Source organism: Ovis canadensis, chromosome 11 (genome assembly GCF_042477335.2).
Source record: "Ovis canadensis isolate MfBH-ARS-UI-01 breed Bighorn chromosome 11, ARS-UI_OviCan_v2, whole genome shotgun sequence".
NCBI lineage: Eukaryota > Metazoa > Chordata > Mammalia > Artiodactyla > Bovidae > Ovis > Ovis canadensis.
Genome location: NC_091255.1, coordinates 34,205,298 through 34,225,284, shown reverse-complemented (window position 1 = coordinate 34,225,284; position 19,987 = coordinate 34,205,298). Strand labels below are relative to the sequence as shown.

The 19,987-nt window shown below is 52.5% G+C and overlaps 1 protein-coding gene across 1 annotated transcript in view; it reads left to right on the top strand.

Moving 5' to 3' along the window:
• Nucleotides 1-18,528, top strand: part of WSCD1 (WSC domain containing 1) — a 47,214-nt gene extending 28,686 nt beyond the window's left edge. The window contains exons 6-9 of the mRNA XM_069542801.1: nt 7,429-7,588; nt 8,594-8,758; nt 12,085-12,285; nt 13,848-18,528. Coding sequence (XP_069398902.1) covers nt 7,429-7,588; nt 8,594-8,758; nt 12,085-12,285; nt 13,848-14,200 — 879 coding nt within the window. The 3' untranslated portion in view covers nt 14,201-18,528. The remainder of the gene's footprint in view (nt 1-7,428; nt 7,589-8,593; nt 8,759-12,084; nt 12,286-13,847) is intronic.
• The last annotated feature ends 1,459 nt before the right edge of the window (nt 18,529-19,987 follow it).

Genomic DNA, 19,987 nt, shown 5'->3' with positions numbered 1-19,987 from the left:
TGGAGGTGAGAGACTGGTCAAAGCCAACCTCCACGCTGGTTCATGGATCTCATCACAAATCTACTGCCTTCACGTGTTTGCCTCCCAGAGGTCAAGTGTGGTGTATGGCAAAGCCCTGGGCTAGGAGTCTGGAAGGCTGGCCTCTGCTCCCACTCACATACCCTGCCGGTCTGAGGTTGTTGTGGGCTTCCTTCAAGCTGCCTCCAAGCCTCAGTTTCCCCTTCTGAAACCTGAAGCTCTTGTCTCTGAAGTTTGGGGTGATGCTGTGTAATCCTAGAGATCCTGAGAAAGATGCCTAGAGAGGAGCAAGGACACAGGAGAGGAGATCCCAGAGGGGGTGCTGCTCGGGGCCTCACTCCTTGCTTGGTGGAAGGTCCACTCCTTGACCCCTTGGCCACGGCCAAGCCTTTGCAAATGGATTCCCACCCCACCCAGGGATTCCCAGGTGGCACAATGGTAAAGAATCCACCTGCCAACGCAAGAGACACAAGAGACACAGGCTCGATCCCTGGGTGCAGAAGATCCCATGGAGGAGGAAATGGCAACCCACTGCAATATTCTTGCCTGGAGAATCCCACAGACAGAGGAGCCTGGCAGGCTACAGTCTATAGAGTTGCAAAGAGTCAGACAGGACTGAGTACGCATCACGCCCCACCACTTGGAGAGCCCAGCCCTGGCCATGTCATGACCTGGCTCTAAGCTGAATGCCCACCCACACCACAGCCCCAGCCCACACCCGAGCTCCCATCCTGGGCACCCAGCCTCAAGTTGTAGAGGAAGTACCAGGATGAGAATGTATATCCCCCCTGCCCTCGGACACAGGCTGAGCCGGCTCCCTTTTGAGCCCCTCATCTGCTTGAAACAGTGCCATGTCTGTGCTCCCATTTTTCTGCCTTGCTTTCTTGGTTCATTTTCTCCTCTTCTTTCTCTCTGTGCACGTGTTCTGTCTGTCTCTCCGTCTCTTTGTCTCTCACTGGAGCTTGGGGTGGAGGTACAGGAAGCAAGGAGGTCGGCAGAGAGATAAGATTCATCAATATTTAATGTTTATGGAAATCCTGTCTTGGAAATCCCCAAGGGCCTGAAAATTGTTCTGTGTTTTCAGAATCCAGTGATGTTGCTGAAGAGGTTATGTTGTAAATAAAACCACATTACTGTCTGCAGCTCTCCCGTTGCTCTGCAAACACCCGGAAACTTGACGGTTTAATCCACTCAAGGAAGCAAAAAGGTTCGGGTCACTGGTGGGGGCAGCCGAGGAATACAGGCTCCTCAGGCCTCAACATCAGAAACTACCACCAGGGAGGGAGACAAAGCCAGGCCAACGAGCAGACTTTTTGTTTTTGTTTCTTTACCATGTGGCTGAGATTCTTGTCTGAACAGGATTCTCAGGATGGCAGAGCCCCCTGGGGTTCCTGTTGTCAGAGAGGGTTTGCTTAGATGGAGCAGACTTTCTTCTCTTTACTCATGCCCGGGACACAAGTGACCCACAGAAGGCTCATGTCAAGGTGTATCACCAACAACTTTGGGGGGAATTGAGATCTGGAAAGGACATTCATTCATTTATTCCTTGGTTCCTCCATCCAACATTCATTAAGCATCCACCATGGTGTCAATACTGTTCTAGGTACTGAGAATGCAGCAAGGCATGCCAGGCACTCAAAAAAACCTCAGCTTACATTCTCGTGGGTAAAGGCAGACTGTGTGTGTGTGTGTGTGTGTGTGTGTGTGTGTGTGTGTGTGTGTGTGATTCAGTTGTGTCTGACTCTTTGTGCTCCCATGGAGTGTAGCCTGCCAACCTCCTCTGTCCATGCAATTCTCCAGGCAAGAATACTGGAGTGGGTAGCCATTCCCTTCTCCAGGGGATCTTCCTGACCCAGGAATTGAACCTGGGTCTCCCACATTGCAGGCAGAGTCTTCCCCATCTGAGCCACCAGGGAAGCCCCAAAGACAGATAGTAAACCAGGTGAAATAAGTGAAATAGTATCCTGAATGATGACAAGGCTGTGGAGGAGAAGAAAGCGGAGACCTTACATCCTTATGTATTTTCCCGTGGGAAATGAAGATGTGTATCCACTGAAATTCTTGTCCAGGAATGTTTATAGCAGCAAGATTCATAATAGGTAAAACTGGAAGCAGCCCAGGGGTCCATCAAGTGAATGAATCCACAAACTGTTATGTCTACACACGGAATAATACTCAGCGATATAAAGGAGCAATCTGCTGCCAGATAAAACAACATGCGTGGACTTAAAAACTATTTTTTTTTTCCTGAAAGGAGCCAGACTCACAAACATATGTGCTGAGGGATTCTATTTATAGGCTATTCTAGAACAGACAAAACTCATCTGTGGTGATGGGAATCAGATTAGGAGGAGGGAGGGAGAGATGAGTGGGAAGGGGCCAAGGAAACTGGTGGGAGGGAGGTGCTGTGGGTCCTGTTAACCATTCATCAAACAGGCTGGGTGGTACAAGAAGGTCAGAGCATTCTTTTTTTTTTTCATTGACAAACTGTTATTTTTAATATTTACCGTCTGATTTTTTTTTCAATTGGAGTCTAATTGCCTTACAGTGCTGTGTTAATTCCTGCTGTACAATAACATGAATCAGCTATATGTATACATATATCCCCTCCCTCCTGAACCTCCCTCCCACCCTACTCCCGTTCCACCACTCTAGGCCATCACAGAGCACGGAGCTGAGCCCCCTGTGCTACACAGCAGTTTCCCACCAGCCATCTGTTTAACACAGGATAGTGTATATATGGCAAATCATGATGGACCTACTTACAGGGCAGGAATAGAGACACAGATGCAGAGAAAGGGCTTGTGGGGCGGGATGGGAGAAGGAGAGGGCAGGATGAACTGAGAGGAGGCCAGAGCATTCTGCTGAGGCAAGTTACATGCATGAAAAAAAGCAGACAGCACAGTGAGGGGTTATGGCATGTCTCGGTGATGGCAGGAGGGATTTGCAGCTTGAAGTGGGGTGGCCCTGGAAGGCCTCATGGAAGAGGTCTTACAGAAAGCGAGGGAGAAAACCATGAGGGTGTCTGGGAAAGGACAGTCCAGGCAGAGGGCACAGGAAGTGACCTGCTCGGCTGCCATAACTGAGTTCCACAGACTGCCAGGTGGCTTAAACAATGGAAATTTATTGCCTCTGAGTTCTGAAGGCTAGAAGTCCAAGATCAAGGTGTTGGCAGAGTTGAGTTCTTCCGAGGCCTGTCTCTCTGGCTCGCTGATGGCCTTCATTTCCGTGGCATCACTCCGTCTCTGTGTGTCTGGGTCTTAATCCCTTCTTATAACACCAGTCAGACTGGATGGGGGCCCATCCTAATGGTCCCATTTTAACTTCGTTGCCTCTTGAAGGGCCCTATCTCCACATCCAGTCATATTCTGAAGTATTGGGGGTGAGGGCGTCAATATGGGAAGTTCAGAGGACACGATCCAGCCAGTGTCTTCAGAAGAGCAGGAACACAGATGCAGAGCGCGGGGTGCACTCTGCTGCTGGGTGGTACCCGGGCTGTTGCTTTCTGCCGCTCGCTGTGATGAAGGTGTCAGTCTGGGACGAGGGGGGATGAGGGCTTTGCAGGAGAGGATGGATGGCAGTGAGAGAGGCCGGAGGTCGCAGTTCTTGTGATGGCTTTTCACTAACTCACAGCAGCAGGAGAGCTGGCTTCCAGAAAGCCAGCGGCCTTCTGATTGAGGTCAGGACACAGATTCGCTTTCTGTTGAGAAATGACACGAGGGCCTCGGGGCGGGTGGAGTCTAGTCACAGATACTGATGGGGCTTGTCAGGCTATTGTCCTCTCTTGGCAAGCCCAGTGGCCCCAGGTGCCGGGGCTGGATGTCACGGCAGCTCTGACAGCAACGGCAGCTGTGGTCAAGGGGGTCCTGGTTCCGGGGTTAGGGCCCTGTTGGGGCCACTGAGTCCTCAAAGCAGTTCTTTTCTTTATGTGACTGATGAAGAGAAATGGGACAGATGAGCCCATTTGCAGGGCAGGAATAGAGACACAGACAGATGCAGAGAACGGACTTGCGGACACAGCGGGGGAAGACGGGGGTGGGACGAACTGGGAGATGGGGATTGACGTATCCAATACCGTGTGTAAAACAGCTAGTGGGAGCCTGTGAGAAAGCACAGGAAGCTCAGCTTGGTGCTGTGTGATGACCTGGATGGGTGGGATGGAGTGTGGGGGGAGGGAGGTCCATTGGGGGGGGTGGTTGCGTGTATACTTCTGGCAGGTTCGCTTTGTTGTACAGCAGAAACTAATGCAACATTGTAAAGCAATCACACTCCCCCCCCCCCCTAAAATGGCTAAGGACCGCAAGTGCTGCTTGGGAGAGGGGCTTCCAACCTTTGCTTGATCCTGAGCTTTTGAGGCCTTGGAGGGGGAGCCAAAGTGGGAATTTTAGGAACCAGACTCTCACATGCTCCGAGTGTCTGCAGGGTGGTCTGCGGCCTACCTCAATGATGAAAGGTCTTAAGAGCTAGGAGTAGGCGAGCACCTACTGTATGCTGGGTCCTTTTTATGCATTGTCTTCCCTCCATCTCCCTACACTCTGTGGCATTAATATTATTGCCCTCTGATGACCCATGAGACAACTGAGACTTGAATGGGCCCGGGTACTGGCCCAAGGTCACACAGATACTCAACTGTTGCCCTGGGATTCGAGTCCAGGTCTGTTGGAGTGCTTTCTCTCCTAGCCGGTGCTTCCTTACTGGTGCCCCTGGACATGAACTCATGGACACCCAGAGTGACTGCTTGCCCCCAGCCTCCCATCCAGGAGAAAATCCTCAACTCACACCTCATCCAGAAAAAGCATGAGGGGATAGGTGTCCCAGTCACATTGGTCCTTGTGGTGGATCAGAGGGAGAGAAATAAGATCCTCTGACTCCTCCAGGCAGGACAACTCAAGGGATGTGTCCATTTTACAGATGGAGAAGCTAAGGTTTCAAAAAGGGAGGTGACTTGCTTACGATCTCATAGAATGTTGAAGAGCTTTTCTAGTGCAAGATGAAGCACTGAACTCTGGAAGCAGGCTGTGTGAGTGTGTGTGTGTGTGTGTGTGTGTGTGTATGTAGGGGTGTGTAAGAATAGTGAAAGTATCCTGTCTCCTGTCCCCACGTGTCAGGAACCCTAAGAAGGAGATGTGGGCCTGGCCCCAGGTGAAATTCTGGGCACATTCTTGCAGAGGCAAAGCCTCCCCTGAGGCTGACAGAGGAGGTGGGAGGTGGGGAGGGGCCTTCATGGGGGCTGCAAGGCACCTGAGGCAGCAACCCCCCTGTGTCCAGGAGAACACCCTGGGGTGTTCTCACAGGGGGGCAACCTCCCCTCCCCCTTCCTCCTAAGGGAATGCCCCACCCCCAGGCTCTGCATCACCCTCCCTGGCTGGGACACCATCCATTGTCTTTTCTGAGTGTCAAGATCCTTGGCTCTGCCAAGCCACGCTCAGAAAACGCTATTGATTTTCCTTTATTTATTTATTTATGAAATTTTTGCTGTGGGCAAAAAATAAAAAGGTTTGTTCAGCGTTTCCCCAAGCAGTGAGAAGTTCTCTCCGCCCACTGCCTCCTTTGCACATACTCAATAGACTCCTCTCATCTCTCTGCCTGGGGGAGGGGCGGGGACTCGAATCACTCATTGTCTGCAAGAACCACCAGAGAAGCAGAGTAGAAATGAGGCTGAGTGTCCTGGTACTTGGTGCCCTGTACACAGTAGGTGTTCAAGTAATAGGTGTGGGAGAGATGGGTGGAGGAACTGTTGAGCGAGCCTTGGCTGATGCCCACAGGGCTGGGGGAAGGAGGCAGAGGATGGCCCATTCCTCTGTGAGAATACCCACTGCGTGCAAGGCCCAGTGTTGGGCAATTTGGATCTTTCTCATCTAGTTTTCTGGAGAAGGCAATGCAACCCACTCCAGTACTCTTGCCTGGAAAATCCCACGGACGGAGGAGCCTGGTAGGCTGCAGTCCATAGGGTCGCTAAGAGTCGGACATGACTAAGTGACCTCACTTTCACTTTTCACTTTCATGCATTGGAGAAGGAAATGGCAACCCACTCCAGCGTTCTTGCCTGGAGAATCCCAGGGACAGAGGAGCCTAGTGGGCTGCCATCTATGGGGTTGCACAGAGTCGGACACGAGTGAAGCGACTTAGCAGCAGCAGCATCTAGTTTTCAGGCTTCCCAGGTGGCTCAGTGGGTAAAGAATCTGCCTGCAATGCAAGAGACGCAGGAGACTCAGGTTCAGTCCCTGGGTTGGGAAAATCCCCTGGAAGGGGGAATGGCAACCCACTCCAGTATTCTTGCCATGGAAGAAATCCCATGGACAGAGGAGCCTGGCAGGCTATAGTCCATAGCTGCAGAGACGGACACAACTGAATCTACTGAGCACACGTGCACATCTAGTTTTCACAACGGATGTGCAAGGTGGGTTTTATTACCTTTGTTCAATGGTGACATTCAGAGAGGTTCAAAGGTACCCAGCCTGTGAACCTGAATTCACATTCAGGCTTTCTGGAGACCAGCGCCCCAGCTCTCACCACTGTGTGGTGGGTGCAGCCTCCTGCTCAGAGAGAACCAAGAAAATGTATATAAAAGACTTCCAGGTGGGACTTCCCTGGTGGTCCACTGGCTGAGACTCCGTGCTCCCAATGAATGAGGCCCAGGTTTGATCCCTGGTCAGGGAACTAGATCCCACATGCTGCAACTAAAGATCCCACATATGGCAACTAAGACCCAGTGCAGCCACATATATAAATATTAAAAAATAAATAAAGGCTGCGAGGAGCGACTTGTCCTTCTCCTAACTCTGGCAGATTTCAGCAAGTTCCCATTGAGTGGATCAGCTCAAAGCAATCAAGGCCTGCCGTTGTCCACCCCTCCTGTCCTGAAGAGATGCTGTGTGGGAAACTGTCATCCACCCTGCCCACCACCCCAAAGCAGGACTGCAGAAAGAGGGGTTAGGTCGTCTCTCTCCAGGGAGGGCTGGCAGGAATTCCACAGTCTGTTGGTTAAAGATGCTGAGCACCTCACTAAGCTGCCCTTGGGTGGGCTTCTCCATCCCATTCTCACCCCTGCACAGGTGCGTTCATGTGACTCCCTGACCTGGAGTGCTGTTCCCTCCCCAGCACTCGTGACATCTCCAAGATCTCAGATCCAGTCCCCCTCCTACAAGCACCATTTGCACTCTGGTGTTAACTATAGGCTTGTCACTGGCCAGCAGTGAGCTGCTGGAGGGCAGAGTCCCATCTTGTTAAGCTTTGTCTCCCCGGATTTGGCCTCAGTGCCCGGCCCTGAAAGGACGGATAGATACCCATGTTGATCCCAAGCAGCTGGCAGGACATCCGCAGAGATCGCCCCAGTGCCTGAGCAGTGGGCGTGTGGACCTTGCTTTCACCATTCACTGGAGACACATCTCTTTTTCTCCTCCCCGGCAGGAGTTCCCCTTGGCCATCCTCCGGGGATGGGAGTGCTACTGTGCTTACTCCACCCCCCAGTTCAACCTGCGGGATGCCGTGGACAGCTCACTGTGTGGCCAGGAGTCTGAGGCCCAGAGGCTGGCGGAGTACTGCGAGGTCTACCAGACCCCTGTGCAGGGTGAGTTCCACCCCAGAGGTGACCTGGCATGCAGGGCTCTCCTTCTGTACTTGGTCTGGGAGTTTGGACTGAGTATATGGTCCCGGGATGGGGAAGGCATCTTGGCAGGTGGTCCTATCTTGGGATAATGTGAACGGAGAGGCCTCCGCCATCCCTGGAGGCTGGACAGAGGATGCAGGGATCGGTGTGAAGAGCACATGACTTTTATCTGACTCTGGGGATGAAGGAGGTTTGAGGAAGAGCAGAAGAGGCAGGGTCCAGAGGGATAACATGGCAAGGTGGTGGGGCTGGCTGACGTGGCAGCACCGTGGCTGCTGGGACATCCCCGAGCCAGCCTGTACCTGGGGACCAGTGAGTCACCGGGCTGTGCCCAGACCCCGGCTTCTTCCTTCTCTGAGAAGCAGGTCTGCCCCAGCTGATCTTAGCGGCTGATGAGAAGAGGAGGTGGGGAAGGTCATCGTCACCTTTATCAAACACCTATGGTGACCCGCACAGCCCTGGGGCCTTGGGAGACTTTCGCCTGAGGGTTCTATGTGCCCCTGACACAGCCCTGGAGGGCCTCCCAGAAAGAGGGGGCACAGAGACTAACACCGGAAGTTCTGAATCCTGATTCCTTGCTGCTCTACCTGGTGTGTGACATTGTTTTGCCTGGCCACGACCCCCAACCCCCCTCCCCTGCAGAGTCTGGAATTATCTGAGCTGGGCCAGGAGGGTTCGGCTGTGATCGCTTGAAAGACAAGGTGGGCACCCTCAGGGCACCGATTTCCAGTAGACTCGTCCAGTGGGAGGGCTGGTCATCACTGTGGCTCTCTCTGGCCAGCCACAGACCCGTGCAGCCAAGGGCCAGGTGGCAAATCCCTTCCCCTCTTTGAGCCTCAGTTTTCCCATTCCATTAAATGGCGGGGGGGGGGCTTGGGTCTGTACTTCCTGCCAAGAGGAGTCGGGCTGTGAGTCTGGGAGTCACAGTGGAAATGGGGAACCCTGAGATGACTTCTGGACTTTCAGACACTCGATGCACAGACCGGAGGTTCCTGCCCACCAAATCCAAGGTGTTCGTGGCTCTGTCGAGCTTCCCCGGAGCCGGGAACACATGGGCGCGGCACCTCATCGAGCATGCCACCGGCTTCTATACAGGGAGCTACTACTTCGACGGAACTCTCTACAACAAAGGTGAGCGAGGGCTGCCGGGAAGGGAGGAGGGCTCTCAGGCCCAGACCCCAGCCTCTGCAGCCCAGGTCTGCCTCGGAGCACCAGAGCTGTGCTTCTCACTCTTGAATGTGTGTCAACATCACCTTGTGCACGCTCAGTCGCTAAGTCACATCTGACTCTGTGTGACTCCAGGGACTGTTGCCCGCCAGGCTCCTCTGTCCATGGAATTTTCAGGCAAGAATACTGGAGTGGGTAGCCATTTCCTCCTCCAGGGTATCTTCCCAACCCAGGGCTCGAACTGGCGTCTCCTATATCTCCTCATTGGCAGGCAGATTCTGTACCACTGAGCCACCTGGGAAGCCCTAAGCAATACCTTAAGGACTTATTAATTCAACATAGATTCCTGGTTTGTACCCACCCTGCCACCAAGAGAGTGTGACTTGATTAATCTGAGATGGGGCCTAAGAACTGGCATTTCTAACAAGCTCCTGTGTGATGCTGAAGCAGTAAGCTCTAGGACTGCACTTTGAGAGGAAATTCACAAGATCTGATATGGATTCAAAGGGAAAAGCCTAGGCACTTAGATTCCCTCTCAATAAACATTTTTTAAATTTTCCTTAATTTTTACAGCCCTCAATAATTAGGGGAAACTGACTTCATCTGTTCATTTTCCCCCCCCCCCCCGAGGTAAATGTAGCTTATCAAAATACTGTTTCTTAAAACTAGGTCCAAAAATCTTCAAGAGTTTAATGATTTCTAATATTTCTCTTGTAGAAATAAGAGGCCTCATTATGTCAAGTAAATGAACTTTAAAACGGCTCAAATCTGTGCACTGTTTAAGACTAAGAACCTCAGATAAGCCAAGTGGGATACATATTTGGTGAAATAGATTTCTCTGTTGTCAGGTGTTACAGCAGTTTCTCTGGGATTCTTAGCTCAGAGTTTGGTTTAGGGAAAGAGGATCCTATCAGTAACCTCTTAGAGAAAATAGAAAGTTCCTAAGGTTCTGTGATTACCCACAGCCGTCTTGATCTGGTTGGTAAAAAAGCCAAGGGTGTCCATATAACTCAGTCTCATCACAGTTGGGAGTCTTTTTAAAAAAATTTTTTTTGAACTCATGTTTATTTGTTAGTATTATGTAGCACAGAGCTTGATGGGTGGTTTTCTTTTTATGCATTTATTTATTTGTTTATTTTCGGGCGTACTGGGTCTTTGTGGCTGCACACTTTTCCCTAGTGGCGAGCAGGGGCTGCTCTGTAGTTGTGGTGCAAGGACTTCTCATCGCAGTGGCTTCTCTTGTTGCAGGGCACGAGCTCTAGGGCACTCGGGCTCAGTAGCTGTGGCTCACGGGCTTAGTTGCTCCGTGGCACTTGGAATCTTCCCGAACTGGGGATCAAACCTGTGTCTCCTGCATTGGCAGGCGGATTCTTTACCACTGAGCCACCAGGAAAGCTCATCCTTGGGAGCCTTGAGTGTTACAGCACCGATAGGCAAAGTAGCCAGATGAAGACTGTGGTCCTGCTCACTCTGGTCTCGTCCCCTGGGAACCGCCTACTGTGTACAGGCTGTAGCTACCCACCATATTCATCCAGAAGGCCTTTACCTTATTCAGACAGCTGGCTGACTTGGTCGACACATGGCTAAGTGACCCAGTGGCTCAACAGCCAGGTATCAAGGGTTGCAGTGACACTGTCTCTGAATGGCTCTAGAGATGCCTGGGTGCATCTTTTAGCCTTACGGGACTGGTTAGGTATAGCCGCAGGTCACGAGCACTGCCAGAGCAATGAACACACACATGCACACATGAAATTCTCAAGGCAACTCCAGTGCCCAAACACCAAACCTGTCATGGGTCAGCCTGGTCTGAGTTATAAGGAAAAGTGGTCACTGCTGAATTAGGCTAAGATAGTACAAAAGACACCCTGGGTCTCAGGGTATCAAAGACCAGCTCGCATGCTTCCTCGGCCCATGCATTGACTCATTCTTTCCTGGAACTTCCCAGCTGTTTGACAGAATGAATCAAAGCAAAGACTTTTGGTGTTTGGCCCATGGCAGAGATGAGCTTAAAAACATACGTTAAGTTTCATCTGATGACCCCAGACTTTCAGATTCAAAAGATACTTGATTTTCCAGGCATCAAAGACTCCCTCGCTGCTGGCTGTAGATATGGATGCTTCCAAGCCATTCATGGGGTTGGGGGTGAGAATCCTTTATGTTTCCAAGAGCTGAAGACCAACTCATGTACATTTATAGAGTGTGTCCCCAGAGCTGATGGCATGGGCTACATTGGGATTTGGCCAGGAGATTAGCTTCAGGGGACATCTTTGCAGGAAGCCTTCTATTACCTCCCACCACACTCCCAAATTGGTCCCCCTACTCTTTGTCCCCATAAGCCCCTATCCTCTGTATTACATACACTTGGGCTGTCCCCCAAATAGCTGCTGTTGTTATTTTTTCTCTAAGTTGTGTCCAACTCCTTATGACCCCATGGACTATAGTCTGCCAGGCTCCACTGCCCATGGGATTCTCCAGGCAAGAATACTGGAGCGGGTTGCCATTTCCTTCTCCGGGGGAGCTTCCCATCTCAGGGGTCAAACCCAAGTCTCCTGGAGAGAGATTCTTTACCACTGAACCACCTGCCCTCCCCCGAATAGACTATAAGCTTAAAGACAGGCTCTGAGTCTTACCCCTTTATCCATGACATAAAGTTCAGCACGGCCTGGGCACACGATGATCTTTGTTGATAAATGTATGACGCTATGTAGGGCTGGAGAGAGTCTCCGAGGATGCAAGATTGGAGTTCAGTTACAGGACATAAGGTCAGAGGGTGGGGCTACAGTTGCTGACTGCCCTTGAGCCTGTTGATGGGGATCCCGCCCACTCCGTGGGAAGGTGGGTAGATGGCAAAGGCCTCCCAGGGACACACAAAGCCACATGGAGAGAGCCCTGGCTCTGATGCTGTGGTGCTGTGTGATCTTGAGCAAGTCACATACCCACTCTGAGCCTGCAGCCATGGTTCATTCATCAGGCTCTCTGCAACGCTCATGTGAAATAGCCATGAAGGAGCCCAAATGGGTGCATCATCAGGCCTCTGCCTCCTGACTTCCGGCTCCCACAGGAGGTGCCCGATCTGCTTTCTCTTGCAGATGCCTTCTTTTCCCACTTAGATGCCTCCCTCGCTCACTGTCTCTTGGGCAGGCTCAGGCCCTGTGGTTAGAGGCCGCCCCAGTGGCCCCTCAGTGCCCACCAGTGTCGGCTCTCCCTGGGGGCACAGGTTAGTGTTCACACCTGTCTGCCACTGTGGCAGTGGGGTCTCCATGATGCCTTTCTCGCCCTTGAACGGGCAGGGTTCAAGGGCGAGAAGGACCACTGGCGCAGCCGGCGTACCATCTGCGTGAAGACCCATGAGAGCGGCAGGAGGGAGATTGAGATGTTCGACTCGGCTATCCTGCTCATCCGAAACCCGTACAGGTCCCTGGTGGCTGAGTTCAACAGGAAATGTGCCGGGCACCTGGGCTACGCAGCTGACCGCAACTGGAAGAGCAAAGGTGAGCTGAAGGGGCCAGCAGGGCAGGGGACGGGCTGCCTCTTTATTCCTGGAGTCATCTGCTGACACATAGTAACCGAAGTCCTACTGTGTACCAGGCGCTGAGCGAGGTGCCAGGGGTTGGCTAAAGGGGTCACGATTGCCACCCTCAAGGCGGCCACACAGTCTAAACTTTGGGTAATGGATTAGAGAGACACAAGTCAGGGTGGTGAGTGATACAAAACAAAGCTGTTAGAAATACAGCTGTGTCCAGCAGAGTGGGTGGCGTGGTGAGAAACAAGGCTGGGCAGGCTCCTGCTTCTGTCCCTGTGTGATCAGCTGAGGCTGGTGGGTGTTCTCCCCATTCCCTGACACCCTCCCCTTAGGCCACTCCCCTCTCCAGCTATTCCTGCTTCCCTCTGATTCCCCTTGAGCCAGCAGGCAGGCTGAGCTCTGATCCCTCCTGGGCCTCTTACTAGTCCAGTGACCCCAGGCAAGCTGCAGACCCTGTCTTCTGAGCCTTGCTTTTCTCACCTTAAAACCCTAAGCCCCTACCTCTTAGGGTCGTTAAGAAGATCAAAGAAAGCAAATGCTTCTTACAGCATCACACAGTGGCGCTAGTGGTAAAGAATCCACCCGCCAATTCAGGAGACGCAAGAGACTGAGGGTTCAATCCCTGGGTAGGGAAGATCCCCTGGAGGAGGAAATGGCAACCCAGTCCAGTATTCTTGCCTGGAAAATTCCATGGACAGAGGAGCCTGGTGGGCTACAGTCCATGGAGTCACAAGGGTCAAATATGGCTGAGTGACTGAGCACAGAGCAATAACCCAGTTATGGAAGCTTATTTTGTTGGGGGTGATTCTTGATACTGGCACCCTTCTCTCTACTGAGGCAGGGGGTGGTGGGGGCACCGACTTTCTAAATTTGCTGGAAAAAAAAATCTCATGGACCAGATCATCTGTCCAAGATTGCAGCTCCAACCCTTGCCTTGTTGTACATCAATGGTTAAACCGGCGATCACACCCATGTATCAATAAGCATCAATTATGCACCCCATGTAGCTGCATAGGAGCACCTGGGACAGGAAACCCAGCCTGCCCAGCATCTGCCCTCACACACTGCTCAGCCCCCATCACCCAGACTGGATGATGTGCACAGTTGCCAAGGCAACATCAAGGTGAACTGAGGGTCATCTCAATAGAGATGCCCAGCCTTGCTTGTCTAATTCCGCTGTGTCCCATAGGCCTGAGACCCTGGGCTCTTCCTGTCCAGGGATGGTCACAGAGGTCAAGGTCCATCAGAGGGAGAACCAGTTCTTGGAACACTCAGACCCCATGAGTCTTGGTGTGTTTCCAAGGAAACTGCTAGGGGAAGGCAGACCCAAGGTCACATCTCCCAGGCAGGCTTGGGGCTCTTCAGAGCCCAGCCTCATAGTAACTGTCCCCCTCACGAGATCCTTCTTTGGTGGGCGGATCCGGGCAGGTTGGTCCCAGGCAGAGGGGGTGGAGCATCCTGGCCCCCAGGAGGGGAGGCCCCAGGCCCACTGGGCCGGCTCTGACATGGTGCCCCTTCTTTTCTCTACAGAGTGGCCAGACTTTGTCAACAGCTACGCATCGTGGTGGTCTTCACACGTGCTAGACTGGCTTAAATATGGCAAGCGACTACTGGTGGTTCACTACGAGGAGCTGAGGCGCAGCCTGGTGCCCACGCTGCGGGAGATGGTGGCCTTCCTCAACGTGTCCGTGAGTGAGGAGCGCCTGCTGTGCGTGGAGAACAACAAGGAGGGCAGCTTCCGGCGGCGCGGCCGGCGCCCGCACGACCCCGAGCCCTTCACCCCCGAGATGAAGGACTTGATTAACGGCTACATCCGGACGGTGGATCAGGCCCTGCGCGACCACAACTGGGCCGGGTTGCCCCGGGAGTACGTGCCCAGATGATAGACTCCCGGCCTGCTCTGCCTGCCCCACCGGGAGCCAGCCGCCTCCACGGGGCTGAGCACGTGCTTGCTGGGACGCTCGCCTGCCGCTGCCTCCCTGGGATGCTCAGGGGGAGGGGCCTGTGCCACGTGCACGGAGGCCCGCCCTGGGGCTGCGTCCCTGCCGCACAGGGACACCTGGGCCTGACTCCCGGTCAGCAGACCCGATGTCACAGGACAGATGCAAAGAGACACACACTCCTTGCCAGACCCGCTTAGACCTGCCACGCTCCGCTCACGGTGTCCCGTTAATGCGCCTAAGCCACCACCCTGGGCGTGCCTGACATTCTCAGACTTGCAAACACAAACGTCAGTGCAGGCACGCAGACGCCAGGTTATGTGTTCCCAGGGGCTGCCTGTCTGTCTCTCTGACACACTGACACACATGTGCACCCCGAGTTCTCAGGGACCCGGGGTTTCCTGTCGCCAGCCCAGTGCAGGCTTGCTGCTCAGGGGCTTTGACTGCGGGATGCTGGGCTGGGTGGGCTTAGTGCCCCGAGGAGCCAGGACCCTGGCCTGGAGACGGGCTCACAGTCTGTGGCCGCTGGGCCAGGCAGCCCTGAGCGCACGTCTGTATCCCCCAGTGTGTGTGGTGTTGTGACCGGCTCTGTAGTCCAGCCTCTCCCCTCTCCTTGGATGGGCTGCTGGCGATACGGGCAGAGCAGAGCTGCCCGCAGACACCCCCACCTCAGGAGTGCACCCCCCGCCGCCCCATCCAATATCAGCACTCCTTGAATTGGCGCCTCCTTGTTTGGCTTCTTTCTCCGACCCTCCCCATAAAGCTGGGGACTCACGCCTTATCCCAGAAGCAGGGTGTAGGGGTGAGGAGACCAGGGGTGGGGGTGACGGGTTGGGTGGGAGGGGGCTGGGCTTCCAGGAGAGGGCTATATGCCAGCAGTGCCAATGGAGGGGGGCGCTTGGACTGGGCAGACCCAGGAGAGATGAGTCTTGGGGGCCACTGGGCTGGTTGCCCCACCCATCTTGACAGCTCTCTGCAGGATCCCCCCACTCCTGGTCAAGAGGAAGTGGGGGGCGGCATGGCCCATCAAGACCCTGAGGGAAGAGGCCACGGCTGCAGCTTCTGCCTGACCCCTACCCGCCAGCCCTCTAGGTTCTCTGTTATTCACCCTCCACTTCCTGTCACTGGGTCTTTTTGTCACACCCTCTGTCTCTGGTTTTGTGACACTGACATCTTTCCCACTCGGGGATATGGGAAGCCGGTGCTACCGGCACTGCTGTGTATGAGCTTACAGGCCTCCTGAGAAGATGGCCTCCTCTTCACAGCTCAGGGCCTAGAGGGGCTGGGGGAGGGGAGTGTGTGTGCTGGGTATGGGGTCAGAGAATGCATTGCAGCGGCTTTGAACTGGTCCTGAGGAATCTGTAGAAATTATTCCAGTGGAGCGAAGGGGAAGGGGAATTGCAGCAGCGGAAACAGCACGTTCGAAGGCTCAGAGGCTTGGAAAAGCCCTCGTGTGCTTTGAGAACAGGTGAGTGGGTGTGAGTGCGTGCCTCTGAGTCTGTGCAGGAAGAAGGTGGGAGTGGGTGGGTGAGGACAGAGGAGGGGACAGAGAAAAGGACTCTCCTCACTGCCAGCTAGTGCTCAGCCTGGGGGGGAAGGGGTGCTGATGCTAATTACCTTCTTGGGTCACCCTTCACTACACATCTTGGGCTCAGAAATGGGGCTGCAGAGACCAGGGGGCTGAAGTCTAGAGGGTGAGGTGAAGCTGGGAGCACAGCCCAGGACAAGTGGGACCCAGGGAGGGCTGTTGAGAGCTTGGCCACACACCGACCCCTGTGAGGGAGAAAGGTGGATGGGCTTGAACTTGGGCAGCCCCTGAGTCCCTTTGCAGCTTCTCCAGGCCTGGGCTGGGCCTGCTGGTCTGACCTCTGCATTAGCAAGAGAAAGCAGCGTGAGGGGTTTGGGAAAGCCGGGCATGGGAATGTGGGACCATCCGCTCCCTGGCTGGAGATCTGGAACTGACAGCACCCCAGCGGGGGCAGGCAGAGCTGAGGGCCCTGGAGAAGAGGCCCTTCCTCAGAGGGAAGCCTCCCTAGCCTTCAATTTTTAATGAATGGCCTTGAGCATCCATTCCTGGTGGCCTCCAAGTTCTTTTTGAGTCTTCCCCAAACCCACACCGATACTGAGGCCATTTTAGATCCTCCTAAAGCATTGCTGGGGCTCAGCTCAAGGCTGGAAACTCCAGGGCCTTGATAAGTAATTATTGATACAGCATGGCTCAAGGATCAAGTATGCGATGAGCCCTGATGAGGCTGATTCTCCTGAGTAGTCAGAGCAGTTGAAATCCACCAGGAGTTTTCACCCTGCCTTGGAAGGGGGCCCAGAGAATACCTGCATCCCAGAGTGAACCTAGAATCTCAAAGGCGATTGCAGCCCTGAGTGATGGAGGAGAGGGAAGCCAGTCCAGAGACTGGCTCCCTGGCAGTGACCCTTACTCTCCTGGCTATGCAGACTATCTTTGGGGAGAAGACTCAAATGTCAAGGAGTCTGAAAAGAGCAGTGGAGGGGCTGGAGGACCAACTAGGACCGCAGGCAGGGCATGGCCTCCTGGGCTTCCCCCACCACCCCAGGGCTCAGGAGAACAGTGGTCCCAGCCTGTTCTTCCTGATAGATGATGAGACTGTTCCCTGCTGTACCCAGAGACCCTCGCTCCTTCAGGTGGAGGGCCACTTGCTCAGATAGCCTTGGAATTTACTGTGCACCTTAGCCAGGGATGTAGATAAGTGGAATGTTGGGATCGGGATGCATTGTGTTGAGTCAGTCCACCTGGCAAGACACCTGAACCTCGGCACCTGATCCTGGACGTTGGGTGAGTAAGATGTGAAGGCTCCATGTGCTAGTGGTTCTCAGCAGTCACCCCCCACCCCCAGCTCCTGAGAAGCACGGGAAGGAGATGTGTCTGTTCTTTTGGGAAAGTCTGTTTGTCCTTCTTCAAGTTAAGCCTCATCTCTAGCTCTCAGCTTCTCCATAAAGAGGATGCTGTCCCAGCCAGCCAAGGAGTAAAACAGGCTTGGATTTAGGAGAGAAGCATGGCAGATGTAGCTAATCAGACCAGAAAAGAGTACTCCTGTTTACAGATTACAATTTTAATAGCAAGGCTGTGGAGTTGCACAAACCTGTGTTAAAACATGTAATTTTCATGGATTTCATCTCCCTTGTGGATCAATTTGGAAAAACCAAAATATATAATTTGAAAAAACTGAAACTCATTCTTGATAATCCCAGTGATGTGTTAATGAGAGAGAAGAATAGACAGGCTTCCAAACCCTGGGAAGAAAACTGCTTAATTATGTGAGCGTCTTATAATGAAGTCTCGAGCAGCTAAAATTAGATTTGGAGTGCATGAATATGCGAGAATATTTGCACACCAGAATGCATTTTTCCCCTTAAAAGTAACAGGAGCCACTTGGTTCTTAGGGGGCCCCAAGAGGGGAAATGGAAGTGCTGGGGTTGATCTTTGTGGCTGCAAGAATTTCTGGGACTGAGGATTGTTTTCTTTTGGCTGGAAATTTGTTGGAGGTGTTTAAAACGTGATGCTTCCAAAGTAGTTCATTAAGGTTTTAGGAGAAATTGATTGGTCTGAACCCTCATTGATGACCACTCAATATTTCCTGAGTTGGCCTGAACAAGGTCGAATTAGAATAGAGTGGAAATAGGATCGAGTCTGCAGATTAAAGGGGTGAGTCATGGTCCCGGCTCTTCTCTGCTGTGATCTTAGAACAAGCCTTTTCTCTCTCTGGTCTCAGTTCCCCATCTGTGAAATGAGAGATGAGTTGGAGGCTGTTGGTTGCATCCCTGATGTTCATTTCCCCATTTCCTTTCCCAGCAGCCCCTGATGTCTCTTGACAGGGGTGGGTTATGCTCTGCTGGGGCTGTCTCTGTCATCGTTTCTGGGGTGGGATGCATGATCTGGACCAAGCCCACACCTCATCCCATCTCTCTGGCTACAGTGATGGTCATGTTTCCTAAGGCAACGGAGCCAGAGGGAATTTCAAGACTTTCTCTGGAAATGTTGAATAAAGGCTCTTTTTATTCACCTTGCTAGATGTCAACGAAGAAGTAGGTAATCTTGGATCTTGACAGTGGCTGTCTTGGGAATCCTAGAGGGGACCCCTCCCAGCATGAAGCTGACAACTGAAGGGAGAGTCAGGAGGCAGAAGGAAACCAGATCCTTGGTGATGCTGTTAAGTATAGGATCTATCTTTGCCTGTGACTGGCCCCGCCTATGGATGGTTTTGTTACATGAGCCAATAAATTCCCTTTATTGTTTATGTTGAGTTGAGTTTGGTTTCTGTTACTTACAGCCCAGAGGGTTTTTACAAAGGGCTTGGATTGAGAGACCCTGGGATTCTGATAGTCTCTATCTCTGTGGCAGAACTAGATGAAGACAGAGACACGACCAACAGTGAGCTGTCGGATTAAGAAGTTGCTTTTCACAGGAATGGGGGTGGATGCGAGATGCTCAGTAGGAAGTTGTGCTCTGTTAGCCAGGACAAGTAGCATTTTTAAGTTGGTACATAATGAGGTCACCTGGGTTTCCTTAGAAAAATCGATCCTCTTGATTGACCGACCCAAACCATAAATTGTCTCATTCAATCCTTACAAAATTTAGTTTCTGAGACTGAGTTGCCCAAAGTTCAAATCCTTCATTTTACAGATAAGAAAAATGAGATTGGGAACGGAGGTGGGTTTCCTATGAAGCTTTGAGAATGAGTTGTGGGGGTGGCTAGGGCTCCTTCCCTGAAACCACCTGATTGCCCCTGTATTGCATGCCTATATCTCTTCCAGAAGTTTCTAGAATTGAGGCAATTGTGCACATTCAGCTTGTTTGGAAGTGACCCCATTCATTTCACTGCTAATTCTTTGCCAAGATATTTTTGGTGGGCACCTGAGTTCATTGTTAAGGGCCATTTATCAAGCATCCCCAGGACATGAAAACTTCCTCAGAGGGAGGAGGGCTTTTCAAAGGACTGAGGTTAGAGACAGGGACCATAATTGCCCCTTGGAAGGAAAGCTGTGACAAACCTAGACAGCATATTAAAGAGTAGAGTCATTACTTTGCTGACAAAGGTCCGTATAGTCAAAGCTATGAGGCTTCCCTGGTGGCTCAGCTGGTAAAAAATCTGCCTGCAGTGCAGAAGACCTGGCTTCAATCCCTGGGTTGGGAAGATCCCCTGGAGAAAGGAAAGGCTATCCACTCCTGTATTCTGGCCTGGAGAATCCCATGGACTGTATAGCCCATGGGGTCTCAAAGAGTCGGACACGACTGAGCGACTTTCACTTCATTTCACTTCATGGTTTTTCCAGTAGTCACATACAGAGTGAGCGTTGGACCGTAAAGAAGGCTGAGTGTCAAGGAATTAATGCTTTTGAACTGTGGTGCTGGAGAAGACTCTTGAGAGTCCCTTGGACTGCAAGGAGATCAAACCAGTTAATCCTAAAGGAAATCAACCCTGAATATTCATTGGAAGTGGCAATGCTGAAGCTGAAGCTCCAGTATTTTGGCCCCCTGATGGGAAGAGCCAACTCATTGGGAAAGACCCTGATGCTGGGAAAGATTGAAGGCAGGAGGAGAAGCGGGTGGCAGAGGATGAAGTGGTTAGATAGCATCACTGACTCAGTGGACATGAATTTAAGCAAACTACGGGAAATAGTGAAGGACAGGGAAGCCTGGCGTGTTGCCGTCCATGGGGTTGCAGAGTTAGATATGAGTTAGTGACTGAACAGTCA